General features: G+C 41.4%; 1 protein-coding gene across 2 annotated transcripts; it reads right to left on the bottom strand.

Moving 5' to 3' along the window:
* Positions 1-995: 995 nt before the first annotated feature.
* Positions 996-21,255, bottom strand: LOC112219863 (alpha-synuclein-like). 2 transcript variants are annotated; one of them, XM_024381364.2, is made up of 6 exons: positions 20,927-21,255; positions 20,074-20,219; positions 19,641-19,670; positions 16,900-17,042; positions 10,062-10,139; positions 996-1,632 (listed from the first exon to the last, which is right to left on the bottom strand). In XM_024381364.2, exons 1-6 carry the CDS (start codon positions 21,190-21,192, stop codon positions 1,612-1,614), a joined length of 684 nt encoding a protein of 227 aa, XP_024237132.1. In that variant the 5' UTR covers positions 21,193-21,255; the 3' UTR covers positions 996-1,611. The 2 variants fall into 2 exon arrangements, with proteins under 2 accessions (XP_024237132.1, XP_024237133.1); XM_024381365.2 differs by having other exon boundaries at positions 20,946-21,255.
* Between the last annotated feature and the right edge of the window lie 1,830 nt (positions 21,256-23,085).

Genomic DNA, 23,085 nt, shown 5'->3' with positions numbered 1-23,085 from the left:
TCAAAATCAGCTAGGTTGGATTTTGTGCAAGAATTAAGGCTACTGGCTAGCTGACAGGTTCACTTTTCCGTTGAACTCATCGTCATTCTTCTTGAATCCGTAGGACTTAAAACAATCAAGGTAAGATGGATATTGATTTTGAGACATGTTTTCATATTTTAGTGTACGCTTCATATTAATTCAAAATTCCTTTTATAATTTTTGGGGATTTCCCACAAAAACAAATGTACATCTGTGAAATGTCAACAGAGCACTGAGCGTATACCAAGCTTTTTATTTTCAAAGCCTTTTACGTTTAATTCAGCTTGCCATGCTAATTTCGCTTTTTGCAACCTGCGGAAAAACTAGTTTTAGGACGACCACCAAAAAAATGTAAAATCCTCAAGTTGTTACAAGAAACTTGCTATGTCAACAGAGTGCGGTGCTTATTATTGGCTGTATTAGGTTAGGAAATCCGACTTCTTGGATATGTTGGGGAATAATCAGAATTAGTTGGTAACATAGGTAAGATGTTTTATATTCATCATATGTTTGTAAGTTACTTCTCATCAGAATGTTATTTTTGTATAATACTGTGGCGGGGTTGCAGTATCTGTTCTATGTCAAGACTAAGTTGCTTGGGCCGGAGAGAGGGGAGAGGTCAAGCGTGTATCTCTTGGCTCCACAATGTCTGTGTGCCAGTCAGTGTGTCTCTGTGATCTTGTCAAGATAGGAGGGATTTGATATATGCCTGTTGATATGGAGGATTTGTTTATGGTTCTGAGTTTGAGAAAAGAACATAGTTTAGGAGACAAAGCTGAACAATGAATTATGCCGATGCTGTCTTATCCTGTGTGTGTCTTTGCTATAAAGGATCTCAGTTGAAATGTGGAGGGGACTCTCAGAGAATTCATTGATAGGCACTGAATTGATCTGAGAGTCACAGGGTTGTGATAGAGCTCATATAATTAAAGATGTACTTTGTGATAACTAACTCTGACTTGTGTGTGGTTTGCTCTCATGATTTGGTAAATAGAGGAAATTTCCACGACAGATATCATTAGTGATATGTTAGAGGAAGGCTCCACTGAACAATTCAGAACATGAATAATCATATTTGTCTTGGTTTAATTTATTTTATATCATAAGGAAGTGACATGTCATCACCAAAAAAGCATGCGTTTTCCCACCCTCGGATCAGAGTGGGTGGACACCGTCCTGTATACAGTATTTGTATTTACTTCAAAGTCCACAGACAGATAGACAGACAGAACATAAAGGTAGTCCCTTCTGTGTCCAGGTGGCTGCCTTAGTGGGAGGGAGTTACTGAAGATGGGCGTATAGACCCCACTCAGGACTGACTGGCGGAGACTCCAGGACACACACTGACCCACACACACACACTGGCGTACACCCACTAAGCATTAAGACACACCCATACACACGTTACACACACACTAATAGATACACACACAGAGTCATACACACACACATGGTACAGACTCCATTAAGGAGCACAACGAGGCACAACCGGACTTAGCAGGGTGACATGGAATGTTTTGATAGTTGATTCTGGATTGTTACAGTAGTTCTGGATTGTTCTGAGATGAGGCACTTGACAGTGCTGTACTTCTAATAGCCATCGGAATCCTCCTGCAAGTACAGATGGGGGAGAGGTTACTTTTAGAATTATTATGAAATTATTTTCCCACTTGTGTAACAACTGATAACACTAAACTCTATTACCATGTAGAAAGCAGTTACTATGTAAGTACATGTTAATACAATGTCACTACAGATATTTCACGTTTGAAGTTTTAATGTCACGTGCACAAGTACAGTGGAATGCCTTTTTTGCAAGCTCCAAACACAACAATGCAGTAATCAATATCAATGTAGCACTAAAAATAACACAAGGTCGAACAAAAACACACAATAAATAAAAATAAGAAATAAGAAGAGCACCAGAAAGTAAGAAGCTATATGCAGGGTCAGTTCCAATACCATATTTACAATGTGCAGGAATACTGAAGTGATAGAGGTAGACATGTATAGGTGTAAGGTGACTAGGTATCAGGATATATGATCAACAGCAGCGTACAAAACATTAGTGTAAAAAACATTAGGAACACCTTAATATTGAGTTGCACTTCCTTTTGCCCTCAGAACAGCCTCAATGTGTCGGGGCATGGACTCTATTTAAAAAAAAAAAGTAACCTTTATTTAACTAGGCAAGTCAGTTAAGAACAAATTCTTATTTACTATGACGGCCTCTACAAGGTATCGCAAGCACTTTACAGGGATTCTAGCCCATGTTGACTCCAGTACTTCCCACAGTTGTGTCAAGTTGGCTGGATGTCCTTTGGGTGGTGGACCATTTTGATTGTATGTCAGTACGTGTTTGTAGAGTCAGGAAAAAACGTGTGAGTGTTGGAGTGTCAGGGTGCGTGAGTGTTTAGAGTCCTGTGAGTGTGCATAGAGACAATGCAAAAATGAAATACAAGGGTCACCTAATGTGTAGTTACATAGGTATTAGGGTAACTTAAGGTAAAGTATTACCCTATTTGTACATAATGTTAAAAATAAGATTAATTAACAAATCATATCATATACATACATAGTGCTGATGGATCATGATGATGGTGGATGGAACCCCAAAGGACTTCTTGTGAGGAAATGGGAACCTCACCCATCTTAACAGCCAAAATAAACAATTTAACACAAAAACCCATGTAAAACAATCTGATGAATGAAACATGGAAAAGGATGACTATCTAAAAAGGGGAGGATGTGTCACGCCCTAACCTTAGAGATCCTTATTATTCTCTATGTTTGGTTAGGTCAGGGTGTGACTCGGGTGGGAAATTCTATGTCTTCTGTTTCTTTATTTTTGGCCGAGTGTGGTTCCCAATCAGAGGCAGCTGCCTATCGTTGTCTCTGATTGGGGATCATACTTAGGCAGCCCTTTTTCCCACCATTAGGTTGTGGGATCTTGTTTTCTGTTTAGTTTCTGTAGCCTGACAGAACTGTGCGCTTTCGTTTTTTGACTTTGTTATTTTGTTTGGTGTCATCAATAAAGATACGATGTACGCCTACCACGCTGTGCCTTGGTCTCCTACCAACGAGAGCCGTTACAGGATGATGAGGAGTAAACCATTAACTGCTGATGCACTAACCTTCTAACTTCTATCCAACCATTTCATATGGATGAATTTCCTGACTCGTGAAAATGTCACGACAGGTCTGACAGAAACATGAAATGCCATTACAATTTTATAAACAGTCAGAAGTCCGAAAATGTCTTCATTCAACATGGTGGGGTCTTTTTGTGTCTGTAAAATTAATTCTGCGAGAAATGGCGGTGGAAACCGAGTGATGCGATGATATATTGTGTGTTCCTCCCACTAAGACTCGGGAAAGCATGCAGTTTATTAGGTGACAGATTAAATAAATGATGATGAACTTTAAGGGGTGGTGAAAGTACAAGGTGATGAGCTTGATGCTCCTTTCCAATAAATATCTAGAGTCTTATTCTGGTGACGTGATGATCGAAGCTTGGCTGCCGTTTGACAAATACAAATAATATTGCTCTTATCCATATTAATCTCATAATGTAGGTAGCCTACCCGCATTGTATCTGCGAACTGTTGGATAGAGTGCATGTGCCAAGACCAGAGTGGGCACATTTTCTATATAACGAAACAGTTGTTGTGGCAAAAATATCAGATTTTAAAATGCGATGGTATGCCATTTAACTTATTTTTTTCATTCGTATTTTTCATTCGGTACCTGGGAATCTATGCACACTACGTGACTCTCATCCCCTATGTGCACTAACGTTGTTACCTGGAGTTACCCTCCTGAAGGTTTTCGCTCTAAACCCAGTTTTATGTAACCCTTCAGTTTATCAAAGGGTGGTTACATGCTGACCACACTGCTCGCATCACGTCCATGTTATTCAATCATTGCACCCACACTACTCGCGTGTGTCAACGAATGTCTGCTTAGCTGGCGCATATACCCACGTGGGTGATTGAAAGATGATCTTGTGGTCTACACTCCGGTCAGTTGTAATAATGCAGTAAAGTTGGTTGCCAACCACCATATAAATTCCAAAGAAGAAAAAGTAGCCTGATGGAAGGAGAAGAGATGACGAGAAACAAATTTGGTTTACCGTTTTATCTGTGGATTAATTGTCAGAGTAGAGGACCTTGTGCATTTCAGGTAAAAAGAGCAACCCAATGTTTGTACACCAGGACAAATTAGCTAGAAACAGTAAGCTAGTTAGCTAAATTGCCATAAATGTTTAATGCTTTTTGACCTCTCCCCAAATGAATATAATTGGATCAGTGTTTGTTTTCGCTAGGTCCACAGACGATGCAATCTCAACCACACTGCACACTGCCCTAACCCATCTGGACAAGAGGAATACCTATGTGAGAATGCTGTTCATCGACTACAGCTCGGCATTTAACACCATAGTGCCCTCCAAGCTCGTCATCAAGCTCGAGATCCTGGGTCTCGACCCCGCCCTGTGCAACTGGGTACTGGACTTCCTGACGGGCCGCCCCCCCAGGTGGTGAGGGTAGGCAACAACATCTCCACCCCGCTGATCCTCAACACTGGGGCCCCACAAGGGCGCGTTCTGAGCCCTCTCCTGTACTCCCTGTTCACCCACGACTGCGTGGCCACGCACGCCTCCAACTCAATCATCAAGTTTGCGGACGACACAACAGTGGTAGGCTTGATTACCAACAACGACGAGACGGCCTACAGGGAGGAGGTGAGGGCCCTCGGAGTGTGGTGTCAGGAAAATAACCTCACACTCAACGTCAACAAAACTAAGGAGATGATTGTGGACTTCAGGAAACAGCAGAGGGAACACCCCCCTATCCACATCGATGGAACAGTAGTGGAGAGGGTAGTAAGTTTTAAGTTCCTCAGCGTACACATCACAGACAAACTGAATTGGTCCACCCACACAGACAGCATCGTGAAGAAGGCGCAGCAGCGTCAAGTTGTGTGCTATGGCGCACGCAGACGCATGTGTGCGTGCGGTTAGGTCTGCATGTTAGGGTTGGAGTGAAAACCTACAGAATGATAGCTCTCAAGGAACAGGTTTGGTGAGCCCTGGACTAGAGCCTCTGATACAGATTTCTTCAGTTGTTGTTGTTATTTACTGTAGTATTTGGGGGAAAGCGCACAGTTTAGCCTAGCTAACATCAATTAGCCTTCTCTTGGTTTGATGTAGTTTAAACAGGTAGTATGTATTCAGGTGAGGTGATAAATAACTAGCAATAAGATAGTCTACCAGCGCAAATCCTTCTACTACGGTTACAGCATTGTTGCGTTAGGTATTTGTTTATTTCCCTCCTTTATGATGATGATTGGGACCTGCTAGTGGTAGTTTTGTGATAACTGGACAACAAGTTGTGAATAAAAACAGACATATTGGGACCCAATTTCGTTTCAACATTTTAACGTTTAAACGTTCACACTAGAGGTCTTCACGAATCCAACAGATCCAAAATTCTGAAATGGTCCGTGTCCTAAATTCTGACTTTTGCCTTGGATCTGGGTCGAAACTAACATGTATTTGGCATGGATGTGTGTACAGTTGAAGTCAGAAGTTTACATACACTTATGTTGAAGTCATTAAAGCTAATTTTTCAACCACTCCACAAATTTTTGGTTTATATCAAACTATAGTTTTGGCAAGTCGGTAAGGACATTTACTTTGTGCATGACACAAGTAATTTTTCCAACAATTGTTTACAGACAGACTATTTCACTTATAATTCACTGTGTCACAATTCCAGTGGGTCAGAAGTTTACATACACTAAGTTGGCTGTGCCTTTAAACAGCTTAGAAAATTCCAGAAAATGATGTCACGGCTTTAGAAGCTTTTGATAGGCTAATTGACATCATTTGAGTCAATTGGAGGTGTACATGTGGATGTATTTCAAGGCCTACCTTCAAACTCAGTGCCTCTTTGCTTGACATCATGGGAAAATCTAAAGAAATCAGCCATGAACTCAGACATTTTTTTGTAGACCTCCACATGTCTGGTTCATTCTTGGGAGCAATTTCGAAAAGCCTGAAGGTACCATGTTCATCTGTACAAACAGTAGTAAGCAAGTATAAACACCATGGGACTACGCAGCCGTCATACCACTCAGGACGGAGACGCGTTCTGTCTCCTGCAGATGAACGTACTTTGGTGCGAAAAGTGCAAATCAATCCCAGAACAACAGCAAAGGACCTTGTGATGTTGGTGGAAGCAGGTACAAAAGTATCTATATCCACAGTAAAACGACATAACCTGAAAGACTGCTCAGCAAGGAAGAAGCCACTGCTCCAAAACCGGTTTGCAGCTGCACATGGGGACAAAGGTCATACTTTTTGGTCTGATGAAACAAAAATAGAACTGTTTGGCCATAATGACCATCGTTATGTTTGGAGGAAAAAGGGGGAGGCTTGGAAGCCGAAGAATACCATCCCAACCATGAAGCACGGGGGTGGCAGCATTATGTTGTGGGGTTGCTTTGCTGCAGGAAGGACTGGTGCACTTCACAAAATAGATGACATCATGAGGAAGGAAAATTATGTGGATATACAGTGCCTTGCGAAAGTATTCGGCCCCCTTGAACTTTGCGACCTTTTGCCACATTTCAGGCTTCAAACATAAAGATATAAAACTGTATTTTTTTGTGAAGAATCAACAACAAGTGGGACACAATCATGAAATGGAACGACATTTATTGGATATTTCAAACTTTTTTAACAAATCAAAATCTGAAAAATTGGGCGTGCAAAATTATTCAGCCCCCTTAAGTTAATACTTTGTAGCGCCACCTTTTGCTCCGATTACAGCTGTAAGTCGCTTGGGGTATGTCTCTATCAGTTTTGCACATCGAGAGACTGAAATTTTTTCCCATTCCTCCTTGCAAAACAGCTCGAGCTCAGTGAGGTTGGATGGAGAGCATTTGTGAACAGCAGTTTTCAGTTCTTTCCACAGATTCTCGATTGGATTCAGGTCTGGACTTTGACTTGGCCATTCTAACACCTGGATATGTTTATTTTTGAACCATTCCATTGTAGATTTTGCTTTATGTTTTGGATCATTATCTTGTTGGAAGACAAATCTCCGTCCCAGTCTCAGGTCTTTTGCAGACTCCATCAGGTTTTCTTCCAGAATGGTCCTGTATTCGGCTCCATCCATCTTCCCATCAATTTTAACCATCTTCCCTGTCCCTGCTGAAGAAAAGCAGGCCCAAACCATGATGCTGCCACCACCATGTTTGACAGTGGGGATGGTGTGGTCAGGGTGATGAGCTGTGTTGCTTTTACGCCAAACATAACGTTTTGCATTGTTGCCAAAAAGTTCAATTTTGGTTTCATCTGACCAGAGCACCTTCTTCCACATGTTTGGTGTGTCTCCCAGGTGGCTTGTGGCAAACTTTAAACAACACTTATTATGGATATCTTTAAGAAATGGCTTTCTTCTTGCCACTCTTCCATAAAGGCCAGATTTGTGCAATATACGACTGATTGTTGTCCTATGGACAGAGTCTCCCACCTCAGCTGTAGATCTCTGCAGTTCATCCAGAGTGATCATGGGCCTCTTGGCTGCATCTCTGATCAGTCTTCTCCCAATTTTTCAGTTTTTGATTTGTTAAAAAAGTTTGAAATATCCAATAAATGTCGTTCCACTTCATGATTGTGTCCCACTTGTTGTTGATTCTTCACAAAAAAATACAGTTTTATATCTTTATGTTTGAAGCCTGAAATGTGGCAAAAGGTCGCAAAGTTCAAGGGGGCCGAATACTTTCGCAAGGCACTGTATTGAAGTAACATCTCAAGACATCAGTCAGGAAGTTAAAGCTTGGTCGCAAATGGGTCTTCCAAATGGACAATGACCCCAAGCATACTTCCAAAGTTGTGGCAAATGACTTCAGGACAACAAAGTCAAGGAAATGGAGTGGCCATCAAAAAGCCCTGACCTCAATCCCATAGAAAATGTGTGGGCAGAACTGAAAAAGCGAGTTGGAGAAAGGAGGCCGACAAACCTGATTCAGTTACACCTGCTCTGTCAGGAGGAATGGGCCAAAATTCACCCAACTTATTGTGGGAAGCTTGTTGAAGGCTACCCAAAACGTTTGAGCCAAGTTAACCAATTTAAAGGCAATGCTACCAAATACTAATTGACCCACTGGGAATGTGATGAAGGACATACAAGCTGAAATAAATCATTCTCTCTACTATTATTCTGACATTTCACATTCTTAAAATAAAGTGGTGATCCTAACTGACCTAAGACAGGGAATTTTTACTAGGATTAAATGTCAGTAATTGTGAAAATCTGAGTTTAAATGTATTTGGCTAAGGTGTACAGTCGTGGCCAAAAGTTTAGAGAATGACACATATTAATTTTCACAAAGTCTGCTACCTCAGTTTGTATGATGGCAATTTGCATATACTCCAGAATGTTATGAAGAGTGATCAGATGAATTTAAATTAATTGCAAAGTCCCTCTTTGCATGCAAATGAACTGAATCCTCACTGTGCGTGCATCTGCACGCACAGTGAGGTGAAGACTTTTGGAGGATGCTCGGGTGTCAAGAAGGGAGGCAAAGAAGCCACTTCTCTCCACGAAAAACATCAGGGACAGACTGATATTCTGCAAAGGGTACAGGGATTGGACTGCTGAGGACTGGAGTAAAGTCATTTTCTCTGATGAATCCCCTTTCCGATTGTTTGGGGCATCCGGAAAAAAGCTTGTCCGGAGAAGACAAGGTGAGCGCTACCATCAGTCCTGTGTCATGCCAACAGTAAAGCATCCTGAGACCATTCATGTGTGGGGTTGCTTCTCAACCAAGGGAGTGGGCTCACTCACAATTTTGCCTAAGAACACAGCCATGAATAAAGAATGGCACCAACACATCCTCTGACATCAACTTCTCCCAACCATCTAGGAACAGTTTGGTGACGAACAATGCCTTTTCCAGCATGATGGAGTACCTTGCCATAAGGCAAAAGGGATAACTAAGTGGCCCGGGAAACAAAATATCGATACTTGGGGTCCATGGCCAGGAAACTCCCCAGACCTTAATCCCATTGAGAATTTGTGGTTAATCCTCAAGAGTCGGGTGGACAAACAAAAACCCACAAATTCTGACAAACTCCAAGCATTGATTATGCAAGAATGGGCTGACATCAGTGGCCCAGAAGTTAATTGACAGCATGCCAGGGCAGATTGCAGAGGTTTTGAAAAAGAAGGGTCAACACTGCAAATATTGATTCTGCATCAACTTCATGTAATTGCCAATAAAAGCCTTTGACACTTATGAAATGCTTGTAATTATACTTTAGTATTCCATAGTAACATCTGACAAAAACATCTAAAGACACTGAGGCAGCAAACTTTGTGGAAATTAATATTTGTGTCATTCTGAAAACTGTATGTAAACTTCCGACTTCAATTGTATATGCATTTAGCGTTCAAATCACCTGGACAATTATTGTTTTAGGAAAGTAAAAACCAATACAACAATAGTCTATAAAGTTTTTAACATCGAAACACAATAAATTGGTGTTTTGATATTTCATATAGGCAGTTTAAGGACACATAAGTAACTGTGTAATTTTTGGCCAATATCACCTGTTTATTGATGGTGCTGGCAGTGCCCAGTCGGAAGTTTCTTTCTCTCTCTCTTTCTACTCTCGGATCTGGAAGGGTCTCTTTCATCCGAACCGTCATGGGTCTGTTTGGTTCTGTTTTCCAAAAGCCTTTTCGGAATGGGTCTGACTACCCTCGGGTCCATTCGGAACAGGTCTCAGTTTATAAATGTTATATTTATGCATATCGGGTTGGGTGGGAAAGCCATAGATCCATTTCGGAACGTGTCTAACTTTTTGAACCCGTGAAGACCTCTTCACATCCCTATAGGTGTGCCCCAAAACTTTTCCTAATCTTGACTATTTTATCTGGATTGTTTTTAAAACAAGGTGCGCTACCGTTTAAAACAGGTTGGGAGCCACTGCTCCAGAAGAGGTTGTAAGTAGTAGGTAAATATCCTACCTCTGCAGCAGTATCACCACCCTCTGGGTCCACTGGTGACTCCTTGATAGGTGAGTCTTTAGACATAGCATCTTCATCCTGCAATAATAACACACATTCCCTGACCAGGTCAACAGTGGGGAAGTGTTGGAAATATCCACAGTAGACAATGACCACTTTTGTTAGTTGGTTGCTGTATACACAAAACATTAGAAACACCTGCTCTTTCCATGACATAGACTGACCAGATGAATCCAGGTGAAAGCTAGTATCCCGTATTGATGTCACCTGTTAAATCCACTTCAGTCAGTGTAGATGAAAGTGAGGATCAGAACCTTTTTTTTTTCTTCTTTTTTTTCCCTGCCTAAAATGACACACCCAAATTGAACTGCCTGTAGCTCAGGACCTGAAGCAAGGATATGCATATTCTTGATACCATTTGAAAGGAAACACTGAAGTTTGAGGAAATGTGGAATTAATGTAGGAGAATATGACACATTAGATCTGGTAAAAGATAATACAAACAATTCCCCCCCAAAATTGTTCCATCATCTTTTTGTTCCATCAAGACAAAGACCATAGTGTATTATTGCAGTTTAGGTGCAATTTAGATTTTGGCCACTAGATGGGAGCAGTGTGTGTGCAACATTTCAGATTGAGCCACATTTTAATACTGGACAATATTTTGTATCAAGTCTGCCCAAATGTACCGAATTGGTCAATTGATACATTTTCAAGTAAATAATTATAGAGAAACAACAATGATATGGTAATGCAAAATGTAAGTTTACACACTCCTAGGAATATCATACATGATGGATCAGTAGCTTACACACTAACTTTCACACATCTAGATGGCTGGGCGGGTGGGTGTGGAGTCAGAGACAGCAGGGGTCGAAACTGTAGAACCCAGTTCCTATATTTGAATATAAAAATTGATTTTATTAAACAAAACTATGCTACATTTTCTTTCTGGGACCCTCAGGATGACATATCAGAGCAAGATTACTGAATGTAAGTACATTATTTACCTTCAGAGGTGAATGTATCAAACCAGTTGCCATGAAAAAAGTTTTTTGTTGTTGTGTAATCTCCTCAAACAATGGCATGGTATTTTTTAACTGTAATAGATACTGTAAATTGGACACTGCAGTTAGATTAACAGGAATGTAAGCTTTCTGCCCATATAAGACATGTCTATGTCCTGGGAAATCCTGTAGAGGTTAAAGAAGGCTTTTTAAGCCTTGAGACAGTTGAGACATGGATTGTGTATGTGTGCCATTCAGAGGGTGAATGGGCAAGACAACATATTTAAGTACCTTTGAATGGGGTATGGTAGTAGGTATCAAACTCACCGGTTTTAGTGTGTCAAGAACTGCATCGCTACTGGGTTTTTCACGGACAGTTTCCCATGTGTATCAAGAACGGTCCACCACCCAATGGCCATTTAGCCAACTTGACATAACTGTGGGAAGCATTGGATTCAACATGGACCAGGATCCCTGTGGAAAGCTTTCGATACCTTGTAGTGTCCATGCCTCGACGAACGGAGGCTCTTCTGATGGTGGAAGGTGTTCCTAATGTTTTGTACACTCAGTGTATTCCAAGACAAGCGTGCTAACAATTGCAGGCTGTGGGAAACAAACCTATTACATTAAATTGCTTCTTGATCTCATGTGCATGTTCTGTGCTACAATACAAGGCATTTATTGGTGCTTGTCATTGTTGTGACCTTTAATAAGATACAGGCCGGTGACACATACAGCTCCACTCATCTCCTAGTGTGTGTGTGACATGGCTACCAGCTGACACAACCTTAGAGCAATTACCGTGCCCTCTCCTCCTGTATGTGTGTATGTGTAGGTGTGTTTTTGTGCCCTCTTCTCCTGTATGTGTAGGTGTGTGTTTGTGCCCTCTCCTCCTGCCATTCCATTTAACACCGCCCACTGCGTCTCCATCTGTTCACGCAGCACAGCCAGAAACACACACACACACACACACACACACACACACACACACACATAGAAAGAAGCACACCACACAGCGTCTCTCAACACCCACCGTGGCCAATAAATACTGTCTCTACTGTGCTATTTTCTATTCTGCTAATAATTTTAAGAAACCCAAACCCATGAAGCCCCATGATATAGTTATTTCAAATTATAAATAAAAACTGGAATATCTTATCCAGGTAAGTATTAACTTGTAACTATGTAATACATACATAGTCATTTTTAATTGAGCCTTTCCCATATGAAACATAAACAAGATTTTGATTGTGTTCCTCTTGTCTTGTGGCTCAACAACCGAACATACAACAGAACAGCATCTGTGACATGAGTGCAATGAGTCGGTCTACGGGAGCTGGTGAGGTGTGTTCTCTGTTCTGTCTTACCAGCCCAAATCCATTTACCAGCCGGAGCATCGCTGCTAGCGCTGCTAGTTGTTTGTGTGTGGGTGGATGGGTGTTCCATTCAACAAACAAACAGGCAGCAGCCTCGCTCTTCCTCCCTCGTCATCAGACACCCCATCTCTCACACTGTCTAACTAACTGATGAGAGTTGGCTGGCTGCTGTGGACAACCAGATGAAAGTAGATTGATCGCTCTGCTCCCTAACCTGCTGTTCCATGCTTGCTTTAGAAAGGAGGTATGGATAGAGGGATAAAGGTAAAGAGAGATTGCGCCTGGGTCGGAGCCCCCTAGGCAGAGAAGCTCCTTTGATGGGCTCCTTTTTAATTTGGTTGATATCAATGACACTGTAATGACTGGGGCTCAGAACTCAAGCAGGGACAGACAGGCACTAAGGCTCTGTCTAATTGAGATCAATCCAATTCTGTGCACCATCTCTGGCTTCGTTCCGAATGGCACCCTATTCCTTACATATGTAGTGCACTACTTTTGAACAGCACCCATGTAGGGAATTAGGGTGCCATTTGGGACATAGTTTCTGTATTTCTGTGTTTCTTCTGTCAAACTCGGAGGACACGTTAAGGTGTTACACAGAGGACGCGATTAGGCATTAGACAGGGTTTGGAGATAAACCGCTAGGTAGCCAATCAATGGCCACAGGAAATGCCACAATCAAACGTCTTTAAAAACAAATCAAATGGACAGGGGATTGTGTCGACACACAGGCGATTAACAGAGAAAAACAAATATTGTAATTGGCTGAAAGATAATGCTGAAGACATTACTCGGATTACCAGAGTGGTTCCAAGGCATTGCCTCCTGTCCAGACCAAAACCACATTTATTCCTTTAGCAGCAAAAAAAATCCACTACTTTTATCTTATTCATCAGTAGCAATTCTGGGTGTGTGTCACACCCTGACCATGGTTTACTTTGTATATTTCTATGTTTTGGTTGGTCAGGGTGTGAGCTGAGTGGGCATTCTATGTCTAGTTTGTCTATTTCTATGTCTGGCCTGATATGGTTCTGATATGGTTCAATCAGGGGCAGGTGTTAGTCATTGTCTCTGATTGGGAACCATATTTAGGTAGCCTGGGTTTGACTGTGTGTTTGTGGGTGATTGTTCCTGTCTCTGTGTTTGCACCAGATAGGACTGTTTCGGTTTTCGTTACGTTCTTTGTTTTGTAGTGTTTGTATTGATTCGTGTTTTTACGTTTGTTTATTAAACATGGATCGCAATCTACACGCCGCATTTTGGTCCGACTCTCCTTCTCCACAAGAGAACCGTTACAGTGTGTGTCGGTAATTATTGTTCTGAAGTTCTTGATCTTGGAACCCAGAACCAAATCTTGTGTGAACACTGGCCAGCTACTCATTTTGTTTAACATTTACGTTAACAGTCAGTCATTAAATTCTAAATCCTAAATCAAATCAAATGTATTTATATAGCCCTTCGTACATCAGCTGATATCTCAAAGTGCTGTACAATAACCCAGCCTAAAACCCCAAACAGCAAGCAATGCAGGTTTAGAAGCACGGTGGCTAGGAAAAACTCCCTAGAAAGGCCAAAACTTAGGAAGAAACCTAGAGAGGAACCAGGCTATGAGGGGTGGTCAGTCCTCTTCTAAAATCTACATACAGTAGGAGCTCCTCAACAGACCTTCAATTGAGCAGTACACTGTTCTCTTCTCTGCCCAGGGAGATTCTATTTGTTTATAACTTCCTCTCAGTAGCATAACCATAGCCTAATTGTATAATCCCTCTAGAATTATGTCCCATTTAACACTTTATTAACCTCTGTGTGTGCGGATGTGTGTGTGTCATGTAATCATTTATTAATCTAGTCATAAACGAACACAGGCAAAGGAGGAAGGCAGCTGAAGTTATTGTCCTAATTAGTGAGGTTTTCTCTCTGATTGATGTCGTTGATTTTTTTCTAATAATAATGCCTGTGTGTGTGTGTGCGTGTGTGTGTGTGTGTGTGTGTGTAAGGACACTATACAGATAATGAATGCAATGATTGTTGAGTACCTGTTACGTCAGCAGGGTGCTTTGGGGTGGCTAATTCACTTGGCAGATTAACACTGTTAAAGCAACAATCTGTCATTTGTTTTTCATACAAATGGCAGCCCCTCCACTTCTTTTGCTATAAAGCTGAGGGATGGGGCTGGAGAAATGCAACCATTCTCAAATGCATAGATTGAGTTCAGTTCTACTAAACTCTTGAGGCAAGTTTTTTCCCTCATGAATCAATGGGTGTTTTGTCATTCATTGAATTGACCATTTGAACAGCTGTACATATTGCAGATTGTCCCATTAATTGGAAGAACATGGAAGGGCAGACTGAAGAAACCGTGTTGCTTTGCTGTTGGTTTGAAGATGAATCATCACTACTACTACAAGGCCAGCATTGCAGGCAAGCTTTACTTTAATATGTCCACGATTCTGTTTAGTTTTGTTTTGAAAGAGAGAAAATCAATTTTTCATCTTCAGAGACCATCAGGGCTGCAAATTGTCTGTCTGTCTGGATCTTTCTCAGCCTTTATATAAACAGACCTTCAGACAGACAAGTGAGAATCCATCCTGCTTTTTATGACAGAGAACTAAGAACGCCGGAGGAAGAGGATAAGAAAGGAAAAAGCAACAAGCCAGAGGACTCAAGGTCAGGCTTCATTTGACAGAGGGGAAAGAGAAGTGAATTAGCTGTCACATTTAAAATGGTTGAAAAATGCTGTGCTGAAAGGAAAGGACAGCATTCAGATGGCAATAGGTTCTGATGAAATGTCGGTATCAAGACTAAAATGAATAGCAAAGGTTGCTTCTGTTTTCTCTCTTACAGTGCATTCGGAAAGTATTCAGACCCCTTGACTTTTTGCACATTTTGTAACGTTACAGCCTTATTCTAAAATTGATAAAATTATTATTTTTCCCTCATCAATCTACACACAATACACCACAATGACAAAGCAAAAACACTTATTTATATAAGTATTCAGACCCTTTGCTATGAGAATAGAAATTGAGCTCAGGTTCATCCAGTTTCCATTGATCATCCTTGAGATTTTTCTTCAACTTGATTGGAGTCCACTTGTGGTAAATTCAATTGATTGGACATGATGTGGAAAGGCACACACCTGTCTTTGTAAGGTCCCACAGTTGACAGTGCATGTGCAAAACCACAAGAACACAGTGGCCTCCATCATTCTTAAATGGAAGAAGTTTGAAACCATCAAGACTCTTCCTTGATCTGGCCAAATTGAGCAATTGGGGGAGTAGGGCCTTGGTCAGGGAGGTGACCAAGAACCTGATGGTCCCTCTGACAGAGCACCAGAGTTGGGAGAACTTTCTTGAAGGACAACCATTTCTGCAGCACTCCACCAATCAGGCCTTTATGGTAGAATGACCAGATGGAAGCCACTCTTCATGACAGCTCAATTGGAGTTTCCAAAAGGCACCCAAAGACTCTCAGACCATGAGAAACAAGATTCTTTGGTCTGATGAAACCAAGATTGAACTCTTTGGCCTAAATACCAAGCGTCACGTCTGGAGGACACCTGGCACAATCCCTACGGTGAAGCATGCTGGTGGTAGCATCATGCTGTGGGGTGGTTTCAGCAGCAGGGGCTGGGAGACTAGTCACGATCGAGGGAAAGATGAACGGAGCAAAATACAAAGAGATCCTTGATGAAAACCTGCTCCAGAGCGCTCAGGACCTCAGACTGGGGTGAAGCTTCTCCTTCCACCAGGACAATGACCCTAAGCACACGGGCCAAGACAAAGCAGGAGTGGCTTCGGGATAAGTCTGAATGTCCTTGAGTGGCCCAGCCAGAGCCCAGACTTGAACCCGAACGAACACCTCTGGAGAGACCTGAAAATTGCCGTGCAGCAACACTCCCCATCCAACCTGACAGAGCCTGAGAGGATCTGCAGAGAAACATGGGAGAAACACCCCAAAAACATGTGTACCAAGCTTGTAGCATCATACCCAGGAAGACTCAAGCCTGTAATTGCTGCCAAAGGTGCTTCAACAAAGTACTGAGTGAAGGGTCTGAATACGTATGTAAATATGATATTGCATTTTGGTAATAATAATAATAATATATATATATATATATATTATATATATATATATATATGTTTTTTGCTTTGTCATAGCGGGGTATTGTGTGTGGGGTATTGTGTGTTGATTGAGGGGATTATTACAATAAGGCTGTAACGTAACAAAATGTGGAAAAAGTCAAGGGGTCTGAAAACTTTCCGAATGCACTGTATGTGTGCATAAGAATAAAAAGTAACCCCCACTTGTTTGTCATTCATCTCAATTTAAATGTTGTGTGAGAGAGAGGTAGAGCTAAAACTAAGAGATAGAGAGCTGTAAAGTGTTTGTGTAAGTGAGGGAATCAAATATTGAACAAGGTAGGAGTATTGGTCAGGTATCTCAGGTTCTCACCTGTTTGGCTGTGTCTTTCTTGACCAATCCAGTCGCAGCAGCAATATTCCCCGCCCCCTCCACAGTCCTGTGAGCCACTGCCGTCACACCTGTTACCATGGCTCCGCCCACCTGGGAAACGCCAGACACTGTTTTACCTGCAACTACCAGGAGAGGGAGAAAATATGTGGTGGTCACTTCTAGGAAGATTTTAACCCACTTAATCTTAACATTTCTCCAAGTTTCAACTTCGTTGTAAAGCACCAGGTTTTTTGTTGCTTTGACAGTCATTTCTGAAAAACAAGCTACCATTCCCAGTCACAAGGGGATTTCTGTCTGATTTAAGAAGAAATGGTCAACTTGTTATTGTTATTTTATTGTGTTACTTTTTTTATTACTTTAGTTTAATAAGTACATTTTTTCTTGACTCATTTTTCTTAAAACTGCAGTGTTGGTTAATCTTTTTTATTTATTTTTTATTTAAATTTATTTCACCTTTCTTTAACCTGGTAGGGCAGTTCTCATTTACAACTGCAACCTGGCCAAGATAAAGCAAAGCAGTGTGACACAAACAACACAGAGTTACACATGGAAGAAACAAACATACAGTCAATAACACAATAGAAAAGTCTATATACAGTGTGTCCAAATGCAGTAAGATTAGGGAGGTAAGGCAATAAATAGGCCATAGTGGCGAAATAATTAGAATTGAGTAATTAAACACTGGAGTGATAGATGTGCAGAAGATGAATGTGCAAGAAGAGATGATGATGATGCAAAGGAGCAAAAAAAAGAAATAACAATATGGGGATGAGGTAGTTGGGTGGGCTATTTACAGATAAATATGGGCTTGTAAGTAAGCCTTTCATGGTAAAGTCTACACCTGTTGTATTCAGCGCATGTGACAAATAAAATTAGATATGATTTATAAGAATGAATTTACTATAATTTACTATAGTCTTTTTTTTGTTAAGACAGAATGACAGAATTTTAAAATGAGGTGAAATCAATGTTTTTTTTGGACCAAATAACACTTCTCAAAAGGCACCAAATTGGTGGAACGACCCACTTACTTACAGTGCCTTCAGAAAGTATTCGTATCCCTTAACTTATTCCACATTTTGTGTGTTATTGTGTACAGCCTGAATCTCTAATGATTTAAATTTAGATTTTTGGTCACTGGCCTACCCACAATACCTTATAATGTCAAAGTAATTATGTTTTAGACATTTTTACAAATTAATACAAATATTTAAGGTGAAATGTCTTGAGACAATAAGTCTTCAACCCCTTTGTAATGGCAAGCCTAAATATGTTCAGGAGTAAACATTTGCTTAACAAGTCACATAAGTTGCATGGACTCACTCTGTGTGCAATAATAGTGTTTAACATGATTTTTGAATGACTACCTCATCTCTGTACCTCACATACAATTATCTGTAAGATCCCTCAATTGAGCAGTGAATTTCAAACACAGATTCAACCACAAAGACCAGAGAGGTTTTCCAATGCCTTGCAAAGAAGGGTACCTATTGGTAGATGGGTAAAAAAAAGCAGGCATTGAATATCCCTTTGAGCATAGTGAAGTTATTAATTACACTTTGTATGGTGTATCAATACACCCAGTCACTACAAGGATGCAGGCGTCCTTACCAGAGAGGAAGGAAACCGCTCAGGGATTTCACCATGAGGCCAATGGTGACTTTAAAACAGTTACAGAGTTTAATGGCTGTAATAGGAGAAAACTGATGATAGGTCAACAACGTCGTTGTTACTCCACAATACTAACCTAATTGACAGAGTGAAAAGAAGTAAGTCTGTACAGAATAAAAATATTGCAAAACATGCATCCTGTTTTTAATTAACAAGGCATTAAAGTAATACTACAAAAAATGTGGCAAAGCAATTAACTTTTTGTCCTGAATACAAAGTGTTGTGTTTTGGGCAAATCCAATACAACACATTACTGAGTACCACTCTTCGTATATACCAGCAAAGTGGTGGCTGCATCATGTTATGGGTATGCTTGTTTAGGACTGGGGAGTTTTTCAGGATAAAAAAGAAATGGAATGGAGCTAAGCACAAGCAAAATCCTAGAGGAAAACCTAGTTCAGTGTGCTTTCCACCAGGCACTGGGAGATGAATTCCCCTTTCAGCAGGACAATAACCTAAAACACAAAGCCAAATCTATACTGGATTTGCTTACCAAAAAGACAGTGAATGATCCTGAGTGGCTGTGTTACAATTTTGACTTAAATTTACAGGAAAATCTATGGCAAGACAGCAATGACCAGCAATCAATTTGACAGAGTTTGGAGAATTTTGAAAATAATAATGGCCAATGTTACACAATCCAGGTGTGGAAAGCTCTATCATTCACCTATTAACTTCATCCAATGAGCATAGCACACTAAGGCAATTCCACCACGCTTGCTGATTAACCTATGGGGTCACTTGTGCAATAATCACTTCCTTTTCTGTCAACCAATAGGTATAAATCTAGGGCGTATTTGTCAACCTACCCCTTGTCTCTGACTTGATGTTTTGCAGCAACAGTCTTCCAACGACCTTCCAGCTCCCCACCACCACCAGCATAATAACCTGAAGGCCCATCATCGGAACCGCGTTCTAAGGACCACTCCTCGGAGACAAGGCCTACCCCAACTATTCAATACAATTCCATATCGTATTCTGTCTCTGCTGTAATTCAGTTAAGCCTGTACTCAACGGAGTAATGTTGGTAATGGTGACATGTAGACTACCTGTTGTGACTCCATCCTTCGTTTTGTTGCCTATGAAAAAGAACAAAAACGTGACAACAATATAAGGACGGGTGACAAATATTTAACAAAATTCAATAATCATCATTCATCATTCAATAAAATGATCTCTTTACATAGTCTGATTAACTATGCTCGTACATCATTTCTAACATCCAACATCTCAGCATCTCATCTCAGCAACACTTAGCATTCGACATCTCAGCAACACTTAGCATTCGACATCTCAGCAACACTTAGCATTCGACATCTCAGCAACACTTAGCATTCGACATCTCAGCAACACTTAGCATTCGACATCTCAGCAACACTTAGCATTCGACATCTCAGCAACACTTAGCATTCGACATCTCAGCAATGATTTAAAAGCAAGTTAAAGGAAAGGAGCAGGTCGGCTACAATTGTCAAGACCTACCGACAAAGATAACGCCACCTTTTGTCATCTCAGCCGCCCCAGTTACTCCCTGCTTCGTCTTCTCCGCTGCTGCCACGACCCCATCCTTGGCTTTCGAGAACCCCTTTATTAGCGCGTCCATGGTGTCCAAAATGACACAGCAACAGCTGTGGAAATGTCAAACCGGGCAGTGCAGTCAGTGCCATGAAGAACTTCTAGAACTTCTATCTCGGTAACCGGTGGCGTTACGATGAGAAGGAGGAGGAAGTTAGGGTTTTGCAGAAATACCACCTCCCACCATTCTCTTTCTTTTGACAGACCGGCAGGTTAATGTCGTTTATAGACGCAGTCTGGGATCTTAATAACAGCAAATTTGTCATATCATACGAATTGGATTCGTAACATATCATGAATTGGACGTAACGTATCATACGAAATGGATGACTTCGTACACAATTGGATGAGGTATTACACACAAAACTGGGACCCGTTTAGGCTAGGGAGCACTACATTCAAAAGTACTGGCTGAAATACATACATAAGTTCTGGAGCATCACTTTAACATGTATTCCAATTCCCTTTTACATGCATGACAATGATTATGGACAACAAGAGCCAGGTATTTCTCGTTAGAAGCCTTGGTGACTCCGACTAGGTTAAACCTAGTCTACCACACCTGTTGGCAGCACACATCACATCTGTCCTCCAGAAACGATGTCTCAAGCCTAATTGTATCATGAACAATTCCAACACCAGCTCGGTCTTACATTTTCATAGAGAAGGGAAATAATAACAATTGTAGTTTATTGAGAATAATTAATTATGAAACCAAATTGACTGGTGTTGAAAAAATGGCATTCGAATTGCTACAAACCTGTGGATTGTTTGCGCACCTGTTATTTGCCTTCCAACTTCCCCTTTCGACACTGAAATTCGTGTTGCCTTGTCTAGATTTCGCCCTGCAGGTTTGAAACCGATACTCTTCTCCGTTTCAGAAGCAGACAGAGATTGCTCGTAATTCCGTGGTGCTGATGCTGGGAGAGCTCGAGATAGAATGCATGCTTTACTGTCTGCATCCCACCACCTCGTGCGCCGCCCCACACACATCCCCTCCCTTCTCCTCTCCATTACCCATCTCATTCAATCAGTTATGGTGACAGTGGATCTTGGATGGATAACAAGCATCATGGGAGAGGATGATGAATGCTACACACTGTAATCACAAATAGCATCTGTGTCTAATCACCCACTTCCCTCCCCTTTATTTCTTCCTCCATCCTCTCCCTCCCCTCATCCTCACCCTCATACTCCTCGCCCCCCCCCTTTTCTCCCTCCTCCACCCCTGCCCTGCCACTTCCTGTGGACCACCCTGGGGGCCCAGTCGGAGTCCCTCTCTCTCCACCCTCTCTTTCTTTCTGTCTCTCCTTGTCTCACTCACTCACTCACTCACTCACTCACTCACTCACTCACTCACTCGTGTAACTCAGTTGTGCTATGGAAGTTTTCCAATAGAAGATGTGTTTGTGGTACAGTAACTACAAGACGTCAGCCACCCCAGCCATGGGCTGTTCACTCCGCTACCCCCTGGAAAATGGCACCGGTGCATCAGCGCTCGGACAAACAGGCTCAGAGACAGCTTCTATCTCCAAGCAATGAGACTGTTGAACAGCTAAGTGATGGCTGCTCAACCTCCATTCTGCACCGACTCTAACTGCACTGAGTCACAGGTCTCTAACCACACACTCACACACACTTACACTGACACTTTTGCACACACGCACGCACGCAGGCACACACACACACACACACACACACATTGAACGTCACTCAGAAACACTGCTGTCCAGTCACTTTTATACATGCCTTCATGTACATATTGTATCTACCTCTACTACCACTTAATCCCTGCACATTGATATGATACTGGTACTGGCCTTGTATGTGACATTAATTATTGTGTTTTTATTTCTAATTAGTTTTCATTTGAGCATATCTCTCTTTAAGATCCTATTCTGGATTTTCTATTTTCTTCCCTTTGACATTGACACTGCACTGTTGAGGAAGAGCTTGAACGCAAAATTGTAGCTGTATTGTTTACCCCTGTTGCATTCTGTGCATGTGACAAATACACTTGGATTTGACCGTGGTCTTTCTCATAATTATAGGAATGGTTGCCAAATGGCATTCTATAACATGCACGACAATGACTGTGAAGGCACTTTGTTAGAAATACAAATGAAATAATACTTATCACGAAGCAGCAGCAGCAGCAGCTAGACATGGTGGCAGCGTGCTGGATTAATCTCATAAGCAGCCAGGGGCTCCAAGGACTGTTGTGAGCATCTGCAGGGCTATCACATCAATCTGTCTAAGCTTCAGTAGTAGGAGGGTGGATGGGCAAACTGGGCATTCAGTTAGCCACCATCATAGCTCAGCACAAAGCTTGTGGACATCATCTTCTCGGTCCACACTACAAATATGGTAGGAGGATAGGAAGATGTGAATTACGATAGAATAGGGTGTTTATAGTAAAGTTGTGCACTTTGTGCTCCCAAAATTTACACCGGATTCACCGCAAAGTCCCAGGCCATCTGACTGTACATCATTCAGTATCTCCTCTTGTCTTCCCTCCATGCCTCCCCTCCCAGCATTGTTTACATCATATAAGACCAAACTCTCTAGATAATGCTACAAACACTTGGGAAAAAGCCTATGGAAAATGTCCTGTATATTGTCTTCTAACTCCCAACCTTTAAGTTGCATCACAGAGAATATAGAATGCGTCCCAAATGGCACTTTATTCTCTATATAGTTTGACTAGGGCTCTATGCACTACGCAAGGAATAGGTTTGCAATTTGGGACACAACCATAGAGATTTGTTTCTGCGGAATAAGAAATGAAAAAACCTAATATATTCCACTCTAATATCAATTAAACAGGCACTTGTGTTCCTAGCCTGATTCCAAAGACATAATTGTGATGTTTAGCCATTCTTTTCTGAGCTTAGTTGCAAGAGCGATCCTCTGTGTCTG

This window comes from Oncorhynchus tshawytscha, linkage group LG20 (genome assembly GCF_018296145.1).
Source record: "Oncorhynchus tshawytscha isolate Ot180627B linkage group LG20, Otsh_v2.0, whole genome shotgun sequence".
Classification (NCBI taxonomy): Eukaryota; Metazoa; Chordata; class Actinopteri; order Salmoniformes; family Salmonidae; genus Oncorhynchus; species Oncorhynchus tshawytscha.
Note: the sequence above shows the minus strand (reverse complement) of the source record. Positions and strands in the feature narration are given on the sequence as shown.